General features: G+C 41.3%; 1 protein-coding gene across 1 annotated transcript; it reads left to right on the top strand.

The window, feature by feature from the left end:
• The first annotated feature begins 517 nt into the window (after positions 1-517).
• Positions 518-17,135, top strand: LOC142385744 (fibulin-1-like). Its single transcript, XM_075472455.1, has 24 exons — positions 518-636; positions 811-913; positions 1,872-2,007; positions 2,092-2,239; positions 3,612-3,674; positions 5,312-5,401; positions 5,770-5,901; positions 6,005-6,142; positions 6,228-6,371; positions 7,413-7,541; positions 7,633-7,770; positions 7,888-8,010; positions 8,172-8,297; positions 8,495-8,632; positions 9,596-9,733; positions 9,812-9,955; positions 10,042-10,164; positions 10,281-10,406; positions 10,498-10,617; positions 11,008-11,130; positions 11,747-11,870; positions 13,767-13,909; positions 15,289-15,429; positions 15,527-17,135. Exons 1-24 carry the CDS (start codon positions 585-587, stop codon positions 15,664-15,666), a joined length of 2,982 nt encoding a protein of 993 aa, XP_075328570.1. The 5' UTR covers positions 518-584; the 3' UTR covers positions 15,667-17,135.
• The last annotated feature ends 1,072 nt before the right edge of the window (positions 17,136-18,207 follow it).

An 18,207-nucleotide genomic window follows, 5' to 3' on the forward strand; every position in this document is an offset into this window, starting at 1 on the left:
TTCTCCCACTTCTCTGGTGGCTCTTTTTTGGTGGTTCCCCTGCTTGTTTTGCGCTTATATACTCATGATGCCCACTCTGTAATCATACAAATGCAGAATCTCGACTTAATAGTTAAGACATGTAAGCCAAAATACACCTATTCAGTGTATGGCTCAACTTACCCCAGTCTACCCTGTCTGGCTCTTACTTTGTTGTGCGTTTTTTAGAGTAATTAAACCATCCACCACGTGAATTTGCATTTTTTTTCCCCCCTCCGTCTTCCTGCGTAATTTCTTTAAATGTTTTCTTTTTCTTTGGGACGAGCTGTACTTTGGCCCCGTGGGTGATTATCACACTGTGGCGCATTAAATAAATCCCATTATCGACGCGTTTTTAATCATTCTGCAGCTCTGACTGTGGAGCTCAGCTGCCTCCACCCCGCCCCCCTCAAACCAAGGCCGGACCTGCTTATTCCTCCCTCCTGGTGGAGCAACATCCTCGCCGGACATTCGCACCGTCGGCCGCTGTTGCGCAGCTCCCTGAGTAATAAGTGACGAACTTGTGCGTGTTATAAAGGCTGAAAGCTTTAAAGCTTTAAATTCTGATGGAGAGGATACTATTTGTGCTTGCTCTGTGCGGACTTCTGCATGGACATGGTAAGGACACTATTGCGCATTAAATGATTTTCATAGTGCTGTAGACCGACCCAAGAAGTTAGATTGTAATTAAACTAAAGAGTGCTTTTCTTTTTAATGGAGTCTTAGTTAGTCACTGCATCACTGTTGGTGTTGGGCCTTTTATAAACCTGCACCGTCATCTCTCCTCTACAGAGAGCCAGTTTACTTTACAAGAGTGCTGTGAGTTAGGGAGGGCGATGGCACAGAGAGACCAGGACTGTGCTGGACGCCCCCCCCTCTCCTCCCTCACGTGCAGGTAAGCAACACCTGGTTACTTTATGGGTCTGGAAAATATGGGGCCAAAGAACAGAGAGGGGGATGCATGATAATTACTGTGTCATTTGGCTTTTTTTTGTGAGATAAAACCAACACGAAGCGGACAAAGGACACTTTTATTTGCTTTTTTTTAGTGGGGGCATCTGTGCCGATAGAGGAAACTATTCGGGTTTTTTTAAATTTATTTTTTTATAGGTAAGGTAATTTTATTTGGTCATTATAATACATAAAAAAATATAAACATCAATCGATTTCTTTGATTATGTAAATGACCAAAAGGTTCTAGGCTGAAGTAAAAAGAAACTTATTGTGCCTAGCCCTATTACACACGTTATATATGATTCCAAGAAAACAAGACTAGCAAACACAACTGCAGCCGATATTTTACAACTTTACAGAAAACATCTGAACATGACAGAAGATTTAAAGCTAAACAATGTCCATCAATCATACTATAGTTTTATAATTTTCAATTAATAATGATTTATACCTTTTTTTTTTTAAATTTTCTACTGTTTTAGAACTTTTTAAGTTCTCATTTAGCTTATTCCACACACTAACACCTTGAATAGAAATACAAAACCTTTTTTTTATTCGTTCTAGTTTGAATCTTTTTGAATGAAAGGTGGAGTTTTTGTAAAATGTGAGGACAGGGTTCGCATCGTGTCTTTACAAGCAGGAAATTAGCCCCCCAGGGGGCTACGAGCTCATCGCCACATGATAATTGCATAGTGAGTGCAGGGTGCTAAGAGGCCCCCTGGGACCATGTTTAACCCTAAAGGGCCCGTTAGACTGTCAGAACGTGGAGGTTGTAACTGCTGAAACACCTGGTCAGTGCGCTGAGGTCACAGAGAAAACATTTTCAGGCGAGAAATACTGCTGAAAGAAACGTTTTTTTCTTGAGATTTCATGCTGGGACTGTCCCCCTTTATTTTCAGCATAGCTCGGGAGCAGTGCTGCCGATCAGAAGAGGAACAAAGAGCCTGCGAGCATGGCATCAAGATGGCCCGGGGGCAACGGGCCTGTGAGAGGCCCTTCTTTTCAGACTCCAGCAGTAACACCCGAACCTCACAGGTGTCTCTCCCTCACACTGCAGTAGTACAGCACTGCACTTTCCTCTTTCCCACCCCTAACATTTTACTCCCAACCTGTGTTCAGGTGTGTTGCGACTGCTGCGTGTTCGGTCTGATGGCGGCCAACGTGAGATCGAGCTGCGAGGTTCCTGGTCTGACGCTGGGAAAGCAGTGCAGTGACACAGCAAAGACGTGCTGCGAGCAGCCGGAGGAAGTCCAGCCCACTGCGGAAGGTAAGCGGCCTGAAGAAAAGGCGCCGGATAAACGGTCTCTGTGCGACAGCTGTTGGGCCGAACGTTGCCAGGCGGTCAGATCAGAGGTCACACAGCACGCTAAGCTGCGTGCGCCGTGCCAACTGGCGACTCACGGCCACCTGGCAGCTTTCAGCAAAGCAGCTTTTGTCACAGAGATGCAAACAGTCAATTTGGCAAATAGGTGTTCGACTTGTCCAGCGATTTGGAAATGTTTGCATCAGAGATGGGACCAAGTCACACATGTGCAAGTCCCAAGTCTTAGCTTTCAAGTCTCAAGTAAGTCCCAAGTCTTAGCTTTGAAGCAAGTCTCAAATTTTAGCTTTCAAGTCTCAAGTAAGTCCCAAGTCTTAGCTTTGAAGCAAGTCTCAAATTTTAGCTTTCAAGTCTCAAGTAAGTCTCAAGTTTTAGCTTTCAAGTCTCAAGTAAGTCCCAAGTCTTAGCTTTCAAGTCTCAAGTAAGTCCCAAGTCTTAGCTTTCAAGCAAGTCTCAAGTTTTAGCTTTCAAGTCTCAAGTAAGTCCCAAGTCTTAGCTTTCAAGTCTCAAGTAAGTCCCAAGTCTTAGCTTTCAAGTAAGTCTCAAGTTTTAGTTTTCAAGTCTCAAGGAAGTCCCAAGTCTTAGCTTTCAAGTCTCAAGTAAGTCCCAAGTCTTAGCTTTCAAGTAAGTCTCAAATTTTAGCTTTCAAGTCTCAAGCAAGTCTCAGGTTTTAGCTTTCAAGTCTCAAGTAAGTCCCAAGTCTTAGCTTTTCAAGTCTCAAGTAAGTCCCAAGTCTTAGCTTTCAAGTCTCAAGTAAGTCTCAAGTCTCAAGTAAGTCTCAAGTCTTAGCTTTCAAGTCTCAAGTAAGTCTCAAGTCTCAAGTAAGTCCCAAGTAATTTTTTCTTGGGCAAGTAAAAAAAAAAGCAAGTCACCTTATTATTGCAGTTTTACCTGCAGAATCTGATCTTAATAAAGGGAAAACACAAAGATATAAGTAACTGTCAGTAAACATCATTGGCCAATGTGTCCAACCTGTCCACCCCGTATCATATCAAGCTAACGTTAGCTAACTACCGACTAGGCTAACAGGCCAATATTAGCTAATTTAACAAGCACTGAATGGATCTTCAAATGACAAATAAAGTTCGAAGTTATGCTAGATACTTAACACTCGAGTCATTCAAGTCATCGTGTCAAGTCAAGTCAAGTGCTGAGTCTTTAACTTCCAAGTCCCAGTCGAGTATCAAGTCTTTTGTTTTTTGTCAAGTCACAAGTCATCAAAACAGCAACTTGAGTCGAGTCGACTTGAGTCCAAGTCACAGTGACTCGAGTCCCCATCTCTGGTTTGCGTGTAAAAAGCTTTTTTTTCCCCTCACAGTGTGGACAGAGGAGCCTGAGGTGGTTCCTGCACACCCTCCAGAGGGAAATAACACCTGCAGAGGTTTGACACCTTCATTTCCCTCGTTTGCATTATAGTAAAACCCGTGAAAAAGCTGGCAGATGATCCGAATCACAGAGATCTCAGCAGAGAGTAAAAACTAACTGAGAAAGGGAAACAAAAAGCAGTAACATGCAAATGATCCGACAAGAACCAACTGAAAACAGGGAGTCACATACGCTGAGGGGACCGAAAACACGAGTTATCAGTTACAGAAACCAGGTGGAACATGGGAAAGGAAGTAAAACAAAAAGGGGGAAACTCTACAAAACAAAACAGGCAGTAAACACCGACTGAAATTCTTCTGCCAATTACAAAAATGTCCAAAAATGTAGATAAAAGTGAAGCTCACATAGTTTTCTGTTACTTACAAAGAGCTCAGAAACTTAAGGCTACACGTCAACTCGGGTTCGATTAAAACAATTCCAAGAACCACAGCGTCATGATGTGCCAAAAGTCACCTGTGAGGTAACTAAAAGGCCACATCTGTGCAGTGGATCTCCCACAGAGAATGCAAGAAGCAGCAGAATGGTTGTTTAAGGTTTTCGTGCACAGTGTTGGACATACTGAAGTCAGTAAGCTGTTCAGCTCTGTGCATGTGTGTTAAATGACCGAAGCTGAGCTGGAACCGTGCTTACTCACTGGAAAAAATGCCCCTCCAAAAATAGGTAAAAAAACAACAAATAAAAGACGTTTTTGCTTGAAATAAGCAAAAAAATCTGCCAATGGAACTAGTGAAAATCGGCTTGTCAAGATTTCTTTAAATAAGATGTGATATTTAGGACTTTTGAGTTAAAAGTGATCTTGAAATTAGCTTAAAAACCTCTTCAAATGAAAAAAAAAAGCTTGTTTCATGTGAAATGTGACTCAAAACAATTTGTTTTCAAGACTTTTTCACTTAACAAGACATTCCAGATGTATTGTATTAAAACAAGTCCCTATATCTGGCTGAAATGGTACTTGTTAGGCAGTTGTGTCTTATATCAAGTGTAATGAGATACTCAATGAGACAAATATACTTGGTAAGATATAGATTTTTCATATCTTTGGCACATAGAACTGGATTTTTCCCCCAATAGCAGCTAAAATGTGACAGAACACGTTTCTAAGATCAACTCAGTTCTCTGATCAGAGAGCTCAGGGTTGGCAGAAAGCAGAATATCACAGGTTTTATCTTAGAAACTAAAGGCTCCGCCGAAGCAGGGTCAGCAAACTTATTGCAAAAAGGAATAAGGAACAGTGGGAGGACTGATAAAAGAACTGGTGACAAAGAAAAGACAACTGAGAGCAAAGGAAAACCAGGAGATTATGTACCGAGGGACTTATTACCAAATGAACAGCAGCAACGGAAACCAGGTGTGACGAGGCAGCGGAAAAACCAACAGAAGTCAAAATAAAATATAAAATAAAACAGGACAAAACAGGAAAAGTCAAAGTAAAGCCAAAGATCATGACAGACATGCGGCTTCCTTCTGGTCTAACACGGTTTCAGGTTATATTTCTGGATTCAGGTGTGAACTGTGTTGAGTTACAAATAGTTTTCCAAGCTATCAAAGAATCGACAGAATCCAGATTGTGTTTAGGAATGAAGTTTGTACACGTTTCATACTGTGATTCCTACCTTTTCCTGCTATTTTCAGACTCAAAGTGCACCCAGTTGTGCTTGGGTAATGACATGTGTGCCTGTCATGAGGGGTTTCAGCTGAAAACAGATGGAGTGACCTGTGAGGGTAAGTCGTCTCTGAGGCACGCATTCCACCCAAAGATTTAAAGCTGGGTTTGGTAGCAGGGGTAACTACACGGCTGTGCACGGCGTGACGGTCTAAATTTGGAGCTGGAGTTGATTAGATTTGCTACACGCATTAATTTCCCCACCATGATTCATTTGAACCACTTTGTCTGAAAGATCTGTTTAATGTTCTGTACACACTGGCAGTGAAGACGTGGAAATGCTGGATGCAGATCTATAATGAACATGAAACTCAGACGGCCCAAAGCAATACTTTCACTGTAATACCTGATTTATGCATTTTTTTTACTGCTTATATGTATGCACTTGTAGCTTTTCTTGTTATTGACCTCACATCTGTCTCCTCAGATGTTAATGAGTGTCTGCATGGCAGTCACAACTGCACCCCAGGGCAAGTTTGCCTCAATACCGACGGCTCGTTTGGCTGTCAGTCCAGCTGTGGCACTGGATTTATATTAGGAGACACAAAAGTTTGCAGAGGTAAAAATGTAGTCAAAAGTGGTCTTTTTAATGTTAAAGAAGATTTATACAGTAATATATTTATGCTCGGATCAATTCTTTACCTATTCTCTGCCTCTTCCAGATATTGATGAGTGCGCTTTGGGGACCCATAACTGCGGAGTTGACTTTGTTTGCACCAACACAGCGGGCTCATTCAGCTGCCACCCAAAGAAGGCATGTGGAGACGGTTATATTCAGGACGCCGCTGGCAGCTGCATCGGTAAATATAGTGTCCTGCTAAAGTAAGAGAATTAAAAGATGATAAAAGATGATTTCCCTAACTGAAGGTGTTTCTTTCTGATTAGATTTGAATGAATGTGAGGCCCAACCAGGTCCATGCCAGCCTGGATGGACTTGTGTCAACACAGTTGGCTCCTACAACTGTCACAGTAACACAATCGACTGTGCACAAGGCTATAATTCAACTGTGGACGGCACACACTGTGAAGGTAAACACTGTCACAGTCAATATCTTTTCCTAAAAAAATCATGATGATGTTCCTGGTTTTGATTAAAAGAATGACTCTGCCACAGTATTCATACATTTCAGAGAGGAACCGTCTGCTATCATCTATAACGAGTATATTTCTGCACATATGAAAGTCCCTCTGAAGTGTCCTGTGAATATTACATTTCTGTTCTAAAAGGCCCAACTTCTAAACATTAGCATGTTAGCATTGTTATGGTTGGCATGTTGAATAAATTAGTTAAAGTATGTTAATATTGCTACATTTGTACAGCCTCTTTGGAGCTGCTGCTATGATTGTAAAGTCTACCACTGAAATGCTTTAATATACATATAATCGTAGTCTTTAGCTGTATCACATTCAGCAGTGATACGGTGATACAGTGATATGTAATCGTCCTGTATTTAGAAACAAAGTGCTTTTGTTTCTAAATACGGGACGATTCCGTTTTTTCAAGGCATGGTTGGCAAACCTAAACAGTGTACAGCAGTACTCCCAGCTCCCTGCTCAGTAAATGTTAGCTGCATAAATCGTATATATTCGACTTGTAATGCAGGGAACACCTTGCAGCATCAACAATGTATAGCTGCAGCTCTTTTTCTGTCCATTATACGAGCCACCTCAGACACTTTTTTCTGCTTCTGTTGGCATTTTGGCACAGAAAGTTAACATTAACAGTTAAGCTAGCCTTCTCTAGCTAAGCTAGCCAAACCAACATTAGCTTAGCTTGCTAATAGGCTATTTTCATTTCCAGTAATAGCTGAAGAGAGAGAATAAACAGAATGGTTTAGGGTAGGGTTAGGGTTAGGGTTAAATGTTAAATGTAATGCAAGTATCTTTTTTTTTAGTTTGCTGACGTGCAATCTTAATTTTCTTAATGTAAAATGTAGAACCATTGTACATAGTTTGAACTGAGTGTTTCTGGTACCTTTGAATCTTACTTAAAATGGCTTTGTAGTCCACTTCACAGGGAACTATTACCATCATAAAGCACTATATATGACATGATGCCTATTTCCTCAGATGTTAATGAGTGTCTGACTGGCGTTCACAACTGCGTCCACGGGCAAGTTTGCCTCAATACCGCTGGTTCCTTTTACTGCCAATCCAGCTGTGGGACTGGATTCATCCTCTCAGACAACATTTGTGAAGGTAACACAAAAAAAAAAGTTTGCTGATCAAAGTTTGATGAAGAAAAATCCAATTATGCGATATGAAAAGCCATCTTTTTGCCATATTCTAGACATTGATGAGTGCGCTTTGGGGACCCATCACTGTCAAGCAGACTCTGTTTGCACCAACACAGCGGGCTCATTTCACTGCCAACAAAAGGCGGGATGTGGCGATGGTTACATTCAGGCTGCGACCGGCAGCTGTGTCGGTCAGTTTGGCGTCACACTAAAGTAAAAAAACACACCATGGGTAAAAGATGAGTGCTCCTGCTGAAGGTTTCTCTCTCGTTTCCCTTCCACTTTCTGGCTTTCCTCTGTCATCTCAGATGTGGACGAATGTCTTCTGGGTAAAGTGTGCGGTAGACATGTCTGCGTCAACCTGGCGGGATCGCACCGCTGCGAGTGCCACAGTGGATTCGTGTTCAGCAGCATCACCAAACTGTGTGAAGGTCTGTTTTCTTCAGCTCCGATTGCGTGTGCTCATGAGCTCATCTTTTATTGTATAAATAAGCCACTTTTGTGGAATTGTTCATTTTCACGGCCATCTCAGTTTGAGTCAAATGAGCTTTTTTAGATTGCTCGGTCCTAATCTGCTCTCTGTCCTCATTAGATATTGATGAGTGCAGACATTACTCCAGGCGACCCTGTGCCCACAGATGTGAGAACACAGAGGGATCCTACCGCTGCAGTTGCATAACCGGCTTCAAACTGGCTCATGATGGAAGAAACTGTGAAGGTGAGCTCACCTTAAAATGTCTTTAGCCTCTTTGCGGGTTGTGTTCAAAGTATTTTTTCACTGAATCATGAAATTCTCTTTGTTTGTGTTTTTTTGCTCAGTTTATATGACACAAAGTGTCTCAGCAGCATTATTGGCTGCATCGCCTTCCTCTGCAAATGTTTTAGTATTAACACAGACAGATTATGTCTCTTCAGATGTTAACGAGTGTCTGAACGGCAGTCACACCTGCGCTCCTGGGCAAGTTTGCAGCAACACCGAAGGATCCTTTGAATGTCAAAGAGAAAGCAGCTGTGGCACCGGGTATAAACTCACAGACAACAACAGTTGTCAAGGTAACAAATCGGGGGCATGGAAATATGCTAATGACAGTATAGTTGGCTGTTATTGCCATTAAAGTACAACTAAATGTTTTTTACAATTAGCTTCTGGTCAAAGTCTTTGTACAACTGTCTTCTTCTGCAGTTATTCATGTTAATTATGGGCACCCATACTACTATGTGTGCTGGATTATTATTTTTCCGTTTCCGCCCTATATTTTGACGGCCTACTAGTCTAGCCTCTGCGAGGCCCAAAATTCCTAAGACAGGTCTGCTGAAGACAGTTATGTCATTTTTATCAAGGTCCTGTTTAAAATACAGCTTTTATGGCATTTTCAAAATGGCCTCGTTAAGTGTTTTTCAATCGATTTTCCCATTGAATTTTGAAAATTTGAAAACTTATGAATTTTAGGCCTCGCAGAAGCCCAAAACTCAATGGGAAAATCGATTTAAAAAGTACTTAACGAGCCCCAAAATGCATTTTGAAAATGCCATAAGAGCTATATTTTAAATAGGACCTTGATAAAAAGGACATAAATGTCTTCAGCAGACATGTCTCATGAATTTTAGGCCTCGCAGAGGCCCAAAATTCAATGGGAAAATTGATTGAAAAGCACTTAACGAGCCCCAAAATGTATTTTGAAAATGCCATAAAAGCTGTATTTTAAATAGGACCTTGATAAAAATGACATAAATGTCTTCAACAGACCTGTCTTAGGAATTTTAGGCCTCGCAGAGACCCAAAATTCAATGGGAAAATCGATTGAAAAGCACTTAACGAGCCAAAAACTGGCCTATTTTGGAGTTCTCATAACTCAGCCATACGACATCACAGAGACCTCATTCAAAGTTTATATGTGACAGGAGACTCTCAACCTTAACTGAACTAAAGGGTTTGTTGATAGGGCGGGCAGTAGATTGGCACCCATCAAAATTTCTTCAGAAATGTTCTAGTTGTTCCTTTCTTGCCTCTTCCAGATATGGATGAGTGCGCTTTGGGGACCCATGAATGTGGCGCAGACTTTGTTTGCATCAACACGGCGGGTTCGTACCGCTGCGTCACAGAGGAGGGTTGTGGAGACGGATTCATTGAGAACGCTGCCAGCAGCTGCATCGGCAAGTTAGGCTTCGCGCACGCAAGTAAAAAATGTTTAAAAAGTGGCTTTTTTTCTGATGGCGTTTCTTTCTAATCAGATGTAAATGAGTGTGTGGCGCATCCCAGTCCATGCCAGTCTGGGCAGACCTGCATCAACACGATAGGCTCCTACAACTGTCGCAGTAACACAGTCACCTGTGGGCGAGGCTACCATCTGGCTGTGGACGGCACACACTGTGAAGGTAAACGCATGCTTCCTATAGTCTCTATGATATTGTGATCTTCCTGTTTTCATCCATTTCTTTTCCACTTCTCTGTTGCCTGACAGATGTGAACGAGTGTCTTCTCGGCAATGTGTGCGTCGGCCACGGCTGCGTCAACTCGGAGGGATCGTACCTCTGCAAGTGCCGACCCGGTTACACCTTCCACCTCGTCACCAAGCTGTGTGAAGGTACTGAAAAAATCTTTAAAAAAAAGGCAGAGAAGAAGAAAACTTGGGGATCAATTACACGGCCTGTGGATGTGTCTTTTCATGATGATTCATCACCTGCTTCTTGTGCTGTTTAGATGTTAATGAGTGCAGGCAGTATCCCGGACGGCTCTGTGCCCACAAGTGTGAGAACACAAAGGGGTCTTACTTCTGCAGCTGTGCATCGGGCTTCAAACTGGCTCCCGATGGCAGAAACTGTGAAGGTAAGCTGGCTTTTAAAATGGCGAATTCTTTTAATCTCGAAGAACGGTGAGAAGTATAAACCTGCTCTGCCTTTTACGTGCACGCCACCAGACGTCAATGAGTGTGAGCTCAGTCCTTGTAGCCAGGAGTGCGCCAACGTCTACGGCTCCTACCAGTGCTACTGTCACCGTGGTTACCAGCTGAGTGACATCGATGGGATAACTTGTGAAGGTACCAGTCAGTCGTCCAATGAAAAACGTGTAAATGTAAATGTACTTTATTTATACAGCCCTTTACAGACAATCCTTACGGTGTACCAAAACGCAAGAAGTACATAAGTACATAAAATCACAAGAAGGCAATAAAATCATTAAAAAATAATAATGATAATAATAATAAATAAATAAATAAATAAATAAATAAATAAATAAATAAAAAATTAAAATAAATAAAAAATAAAAAATATATATTTTTTTAAAAAATAAATAAATAAATAAAAAATTATCCCCAAATATCCCCAAACATCTCTTTTGAACTTAATTAAACCATTTTACACACAGGGTCCCTAAGTTGTAGGTCATGTGTGATGCTGTTCTAAAGATTTTCTTCTGCCACTGACAGACATTGATGAGTGTGCACTCCCCAACGTCTGTTCCTACCGTTGCCTCAACACTCCGGGAGGTTTCAACTGCACCTGTCCTCCCAGCGGCTTCACGCTCGCCCACGATGGACGTAAATGTCAAGGTTAGAAGACAAGCAGACATCTAAATACATTTAATAAACATCTGTATCAGGAGGTGATAAGTGAGTCAAAGCAAATTAGATCATTCTGTTGAGTATCTGTACTGAAGTCAGAAATATTTGATGTGTGTACTTTTATGAGCCAGATGACTCCACACAGAACAGCAGGTTATCCCTCGAGCATTATTTTCAGTTTATTGTTCATTATTATGTTTTAAAATCACAAAGTTTAATATTCTACAGATCATCGAACTCACTTTGAGGAATAACCTTTTATCCCACATATGCTGCTAAATAAAACATGTTTTAAACATTGATCAAAGGCAACATTTCTATGCTAACATGCTGAGATTAGTTAGAAAACTAGAAAACAACCCTGATACGACCTAAGACCGCATCTCCAGGGGGTTCTTAGTCTGCAGCTTGTGTGCATGAGCACATTATATCTTGTGTTTCTGCTTCTTTATCCATGTTTTCGTGGCTGGAGATAATATACGTGTTATCTTCCCCCCTAAAAAGGCAGATAACGGACATGCAGTCTGAAACGTGGCAGACCTCCGAATGGAGACGTATTACTTTTATTAAACGTGTGCCCTTTGTTTCCCCCCCGTGTCCTCAGACATTGATGAATGTGCAGCAGGAACTCACACGTGTTCGGCCTCTGAGAGCTGCTTCAACGTCCAGGGAGGATTCCGCTGTCTGTTCTTCGAGTGTCCTCCAAACTTCAGGCGAGCAGTGAGGGGGTAAGAGCTGCTCTGTCAAAGGATCGGTTGTTCTCAGCTGTGAGCTCAGCCGTTAAACTTTACTTTCATTTGTTTGCTTTTGGCCTGATTCTGTTGCTGTCTTGCAGTACACTGGAAAAAATGCCCCTCCAAAAATAAGTAAAAAAACAACAAATAAAAGACGTTTTTGCTTGAAATAAGCAAAAAATCTGCCAATGGAACTAGTGAAAATCGGCTTGTCAAGATTTCTTGACATAAAATGGGATATTTAGGACTTTTGAGTTAAAAGTGATCTTGAAATTAGCTTAAAAACCTCTTCAAATGTAAAAAAAAAGCTTGTTTCATGTGAAATATGACTCAAAACAATTTGTTTTCAAGACTTTTTCATTTAACAAGATATTCAAGATGTATTGTATTAAAGCAAGTCCCTATATCTGGCTGAAATGGTACTTGTTAGGCAGTTGTGTCTCATATTAAGTGTAGTGAGATATTTTGACGAGAAATGAGACAAATATACTTGGTAAGATTTAGAGTTTTTTCCAGTCTAGTTTAGTCCCATCTTTCATTGATTATTTTTTTTTGCGGTCGGGACCCCCGTCGATGAGGCTTATTCGTTACAGGAGAGCATACACTACGAAGGTTACATTCCCATATAAGTCATAGACTATGTGTAACTGGAAGGAATATGAGACATGTTTTGTGCATACCACTTTCATTCCTCTCTTTCTGTGGCTTAGATGAGAAATCCAGCATCTGTTTTCAGGCTTCTTTCTGTATTCTGCACCCTTCGAGGCAGCATAAAGTGCCACTAGATGGGGCTTGTTGGTTGCTAACGGTCACGTGCTTATTAAGTATTAATGGCATCTCATGCTGCTTCATGTTTGTCTGACAGCTGCCCTTTATGTGTCTGAAATGAAAAATTGACAGATAGAAATGGCATCTTGCTCTAATTTCCGAGCACACACAGCCAAATGCTCTCCTCCGTTCCCCCCGCTGTGGTCATTTCTAATGCTAAAACCAATTTTTCCAAGCTGCCTCACCGACGGATCAAACAGGCGGAAGAAAAATAATCATGGCACGTATTTATGGCACCTGGGGCCCGGCCAAAACGGGGAGCTCAATCAGTGGTGGGGTAGCATGTTAGGTCACATGATTAATGGGGCGTTTAGTGTTGGTATTGGGTGGTTATCAGTTAATTTGCTGCAAATTACACCGAAAAGGCCAGTAGCCGTGTGGATCAGCTGGATAAATGCAACCAGACCATCTTTCCCTTGTTACTCTCTCCTCTGGGTGGTTTGGTGGTTTCAAAGCACAAAAGTATGAAATATATGTCAGTGTAATTGCATCAGATTTTTTAATTATATAACAGCCTCAGAGGTAGTTCTTTTACATATGTCAGAACAGTGAAACACTGTGTATTTCTTTTTCTTTTGCTACTTCCCAGTGTGTTTATGCAACTGGATAACAACAGGTAACGTTCATCCTTCTTCGCACACCCTCTTCTGGTTTCCTACCAGCCTGTTTTTCCTTGGTGGCTTTGCAGCCGTGTGGAACACCGCACAATCATTGCTGAGGCTTGGCCTGATGCTCGCCAAACAACTTGGACTCACCTGCCCGCTGCTAATTATATGGCTCAGCTCCCTCTACAGTTTTTGAGGTTATGTTCGAATGCATCAATGTCTCCTCGCTGGGGAACCTTCATAAACATGCTTCCCGGGTTTGGCCCCTTTTCAAGGCTTGGTTAACCATCGAGGTCTATGGGACTATTCAGGTGTTGCCAGGTTCTTCTTGGTCTGGTCAGCTAAATCAACACTTCTCCATCAGATTGCATGTATCTGTTTGCGTGCATTACTCCTCTCTTGGCATTAAAACACACCCACCGAGCCCTTCTCTTCTGATTTTCCCTGTGGCGATCAGATCCGGTGCTGATGCTTCAGTCATTGTGCGTTGTTTAAAAGCGTGCCAGCGCCAGGACACCGACTGTCTTCACAACCCCGTCCACATCATCACCTCCACCGTCCTCTCCCTGCCAACACTGAAGAGCTTCAAGGAACCTGAGGGTAAGTCTTTACGCCGTCTCTCTAGATCAAAGATACTCATTGCGCGGCTCCTCAAGCTCTAATTGGTGGCTCGCACTCGCATAGTAGCTTATAACAATATTTTTTTTCAAATAACATACAGCGAATACTGCACAGTATTAAGTATTTTTATTAATTTTGCGTTTTTGTAGCATTAAGTATTTTTATTAAGTATTAATTAAGGCTTAATGGTGTTTCCTAAAGGGGGCACACTGTTAAACCTGGCAACGCAGCCCGCTTAAACCACCTCACACTTGACCGCAGTGCACGCTAGCTACTTTAGCCAGCGCGAGATGCAGGCACAATGGATCGGTTTTTAATTAAAAAAGGGCAAAAACCAGCACAAAAACCATGCTCATCCTGAATGTCTCACTATGATTACAACAACAAACTACAAATACAACATGAAGAAAGTTGAGCACATGCACGCCAGCTTCCGCTCATCCCAGTATTAAAGGAGAACTGCGGTATTTTCAACATTAAGCCTCTTTTCTGAGTCGTCTGCAATGTTTTAGAACCCCCCTCACCACTTTTTTGATGTTTACTGCTGTCTCCGGTATTTGCCTAATTTAGATTCTTCTCAACCTGCTTCAGAACGGCAAGTCATGCGCATGTCCTAAAAGGTCCGTAAAAGCACAATAAAGGTCCGTTTTCAAAATAATCAACTCACCGGAGTGGTTACTGGTGTGCACTGGTAATCCATATCAAATTTCGTGGCGAAAAGTTGCTTCTGTCGTGTTTTATTTGACATTTTGTACTGGATGTTCGTTGATATTACTCCGCCACCGCTAAGAAAATAGTTCGAGCATGAACGAGCTGCCAAATAAAACACGACAGAAGCAACTTTTCGCTACGAAATTTGATATGGATTACCAGTGCACACCAGTAACCACTCCGGTGAGTTGATTATTTTGAAAACGGACGTTTATGGTGCTTTTACGGACCTTTTAGGACATGCGCATGACTTGCCGTTCTGAAGCAGGTTGAGAAGAATCAAAATTAGGCAAATACCGGAGACAGCAGTAAACATCAAAAAAGTGGTGAGGGGGGTTCTAAAACATTGCAGATGACTCAGAAAAGAGGCTTAATGTGGAAAATACCGCAGTTCTCCTTTAAGGTAAACGTGGTCTTATTTGAAAATGTATTGGCTGTGTTGTTTCTTTTTTGTGGGATGTTTTATATGTAGAAATGCATATTTGCAAAAGGGGACTTTAGTATGTTGTGGTAAAAGTGGCTCTGCCCTTGATTTTGCTCTGCCAATGTGGCTCTTGTGAAAAAAATAGTGAGTATCACTGCTCTATTTGGCTTTTTATGTTCATGGTATCAGACTAATGACAACATTAAACCGGCTCCTCCAACAGAGATCGTTTTCCTGCGGACGGCTGCAGCAGCTAAAGCAGTTCCTCTTCCCGATGATCCAGATGTTTACTTTGAAATAGTGGCTACAGATGACCAGTTCTCTTTCGATGTGGTGAAGCGCTCCCATCACGGCATGATTGTCGGTAAGAGGATGCTGAAGTCAGTCTTTTATCAATAACTGGCGTTACTTTAATGTACCGAACGCCGACCGTGTGTCTCCCGATCTGTGTCGTTCCTCAGGCGTGATCCGGCAGCTGAAACCCATCATCGGCCCCAGGGAGCTCGTGTTGGAGGTGACCATGAACTATGTCCAGTCAGGGTTCATTTCTCAGAAAAACATCGTCATCATCCACGTCTTCATCTCTGAATTCTGGTTCTGAAAAGACAATGAAAACACTCCTTTTTCACACGTAAGGGGACAAATCTTATTTAGGTATAGTTTTTAGATACCTTGACGCACCACATTTGCTCAAAGATGCCTCGAAGCTTCTTTTTTTGGTGCGAGATTCAAGTGTTTCACACACTCTGAATTCAGTTCCAGATGTATCTGGACACCTTTCCATTTGCACACTTCACTTGTATACTGATAAAACAAGACCACGGGACTGCTTTCAGCCTCTGTGAGGCTGTACTTACGCACAGCAGTGCTTTTAGCTTTATGCTAACAACAGCATAAAGCTAATGGTGTTAGGCCTCATACTCACGGGCCCATGCCAACAACCTTCCCCTCCCAGTCGTGTCATCTGAAAAAAGGAACACATGATTACTTATTTTAAGCTGCAGAATCTCCTCTGCCCTCTGGGATGTATTTCCTTTGAGATTTTTCTTTCTAACTGTCACCACTTTCACAGTTTCCACTGCCTGAGGCTAAGATTTGAACCAAACACCCGTAAAACACTTTGTTGTGTAAATTATTATCTATCCGACTGTAAAATGTTCAGTTTTCAGACGTTAATTCACTAATCTGCACTTTCTTTTGATTCTATGTGGCATCAATACGGTTCCATCATATTAGTTATTTGGTCTGGCCTGCCAAACATAGCTGCAGAGCTGAAATATCCACTTTAAGGTGTTTTGACCATAGAGGGGGTTATTTTACGATTCCTTGGAAACCTTTAACAGGAAAAGTTTAAGGACTTTGCAAGTTCTCCAGCTTGCAACAGTTAAAGTACTTGACTGTTGAATGTTATAGTACTTTTTTTTAAATTTCTTCTTTTAAAAATCCATATTTTCGTTATATTTTTCATAGCCTCTATCTTTAAATTGAGTTTTATTTCATTTGTACAACTATGTGTTGACTGTAAGATGTTGAGAACACGACCATCCTGATGGTTTGACCCACACAGAATCAAAAATTTACGGTATTTGTTGCTTCTTCGTTTGGCTTCTGATGCATTTGTCGTTTGCAATTTGACTCCCGTTAAACGTTTAGCTTGAACAAATTATTCCTGAGGGGTTTGCGGCTGATTACTACCCAAATTCGGTGAAAAAAAGAAATTGGTGAGGCTTAAAAAGGTCCACAGAGTCACACTGTTTGCATTTCTACGCAACAAGCTGGTTTATGTTTCACCTAATTGCCAGATTTGTTGAAACTGGCATTTTAAAAGTTTCTAGTAGGTGCTAATGATGATCAGTTAATACTTTGTTTAACGCCGGGTCAGAGTTGTTTGTGATGAGTGCCACTTTGATAAACGGTTGCTAAAGCTGTGGAGCTGCTTGACATTTGATCAATTTCTTCTATATTGAAAGCCAAAATATTACAGGCTTAATTTGATACTAAAATGCTTCATTTGTGTACTTGCTTTCAACATCATTAGTTGTGTTTTGTACCAGCAGACTGTCCAAACATCTGCGAATAATAAAAACTTTGTGTAGTTGATTGTGTTCATGTTTTTTTTTGTCTGATCGTCTGCCACAGCAGACTAAACCAGCCATTTAAAAGTTAGCATAACTGAGGTTTCCCGGATAACTCAAATCTGATAGGATGTCATGTTTTCCTTGTAACTCAGCTCCTCAGATTTCCCATAATGCTGAACCACTTCCAGTTTGTGAGGTTATTTCCAGTTATTCCACTCAACCAATGAGTAATGAGATTTCTATAATGGGAGCGTTTGCTTCTTCGAATGCCTTGTCTTAATGCTGACAAATTGCTCGAGTTGGTTGCTTCTTACCATCCGTAATCAACTCTCCTCAACGCGGAACTGCCTTTCACCACCGCTGCTGTGCTGTTCCTGGTTGATGGAAACACAAGTTACAACCATATGAGGCTCTGATCTCAAGTTTGAAACATTGGGCTCAATCACAAAAGCTTCTTGTCCCGTGACTGGCCTGGGATGGTTGCTTTTTGGTGGACAGTATGTGATAAAAGATGCTTTTTCGGTCTAATTTAATAGAAAAAACATAAAAATGTCTTTAAAACATCAGCTGACGCATTCTCAAATCAGATGCATTTATGAAATCTTTGACTCAACACAATGAAAGAGTCGAAACTGAGCCTTTCTCACAGCTTATCTTTGGATTTTGTTGGATAACTGTCAAAAACGTTCAAGCTTGAAAACTGAGGATATAAACAAAGAAAAAATAGATCTCTGCACAGACTTATGTGGACTAATTTACCAACAACAGACAGAAATTTGGTTTAGAAATACCCAAAGTTGATGTTGTTAGGAGTCTCTTGTTTCCACTGAAACAATACATTTGACATTTGTTGGAAAAAAGTACTCACATCCTTTAGTAAAATTGCAATTAGCATCTTTAAAAAGTTGCAAAGTCCCACAATTAAACATGTAGAATGTGACTCATGCAGAAAAATGTCTTTTGTGACTGTTATACCACTACTACTAATAAGGAGCCATATTGTAAAGGAGAGGCAGTTATTTTATTAACTATTGTAGTTAATTAATACAGAGCTGATTTTGTCC

Source organism: Odontesthes bonariensis, chromosome 8 (genome assembly GCF_027942865.1).
Source record: "Odontesthes bonariensis isolate fOdoBon6 chromosome 8, fOdoBon6.hap1, whole genome shotgun sequence".
In the NCBI taxonomy this organism is placed as follows: domain Eukaryota; kingdom Metazoa; phylum Chordata; class Actinopteri; order Atheriniformes; family Atherinopsidae; genus Odontesthes; species Odontesthes bonariensis.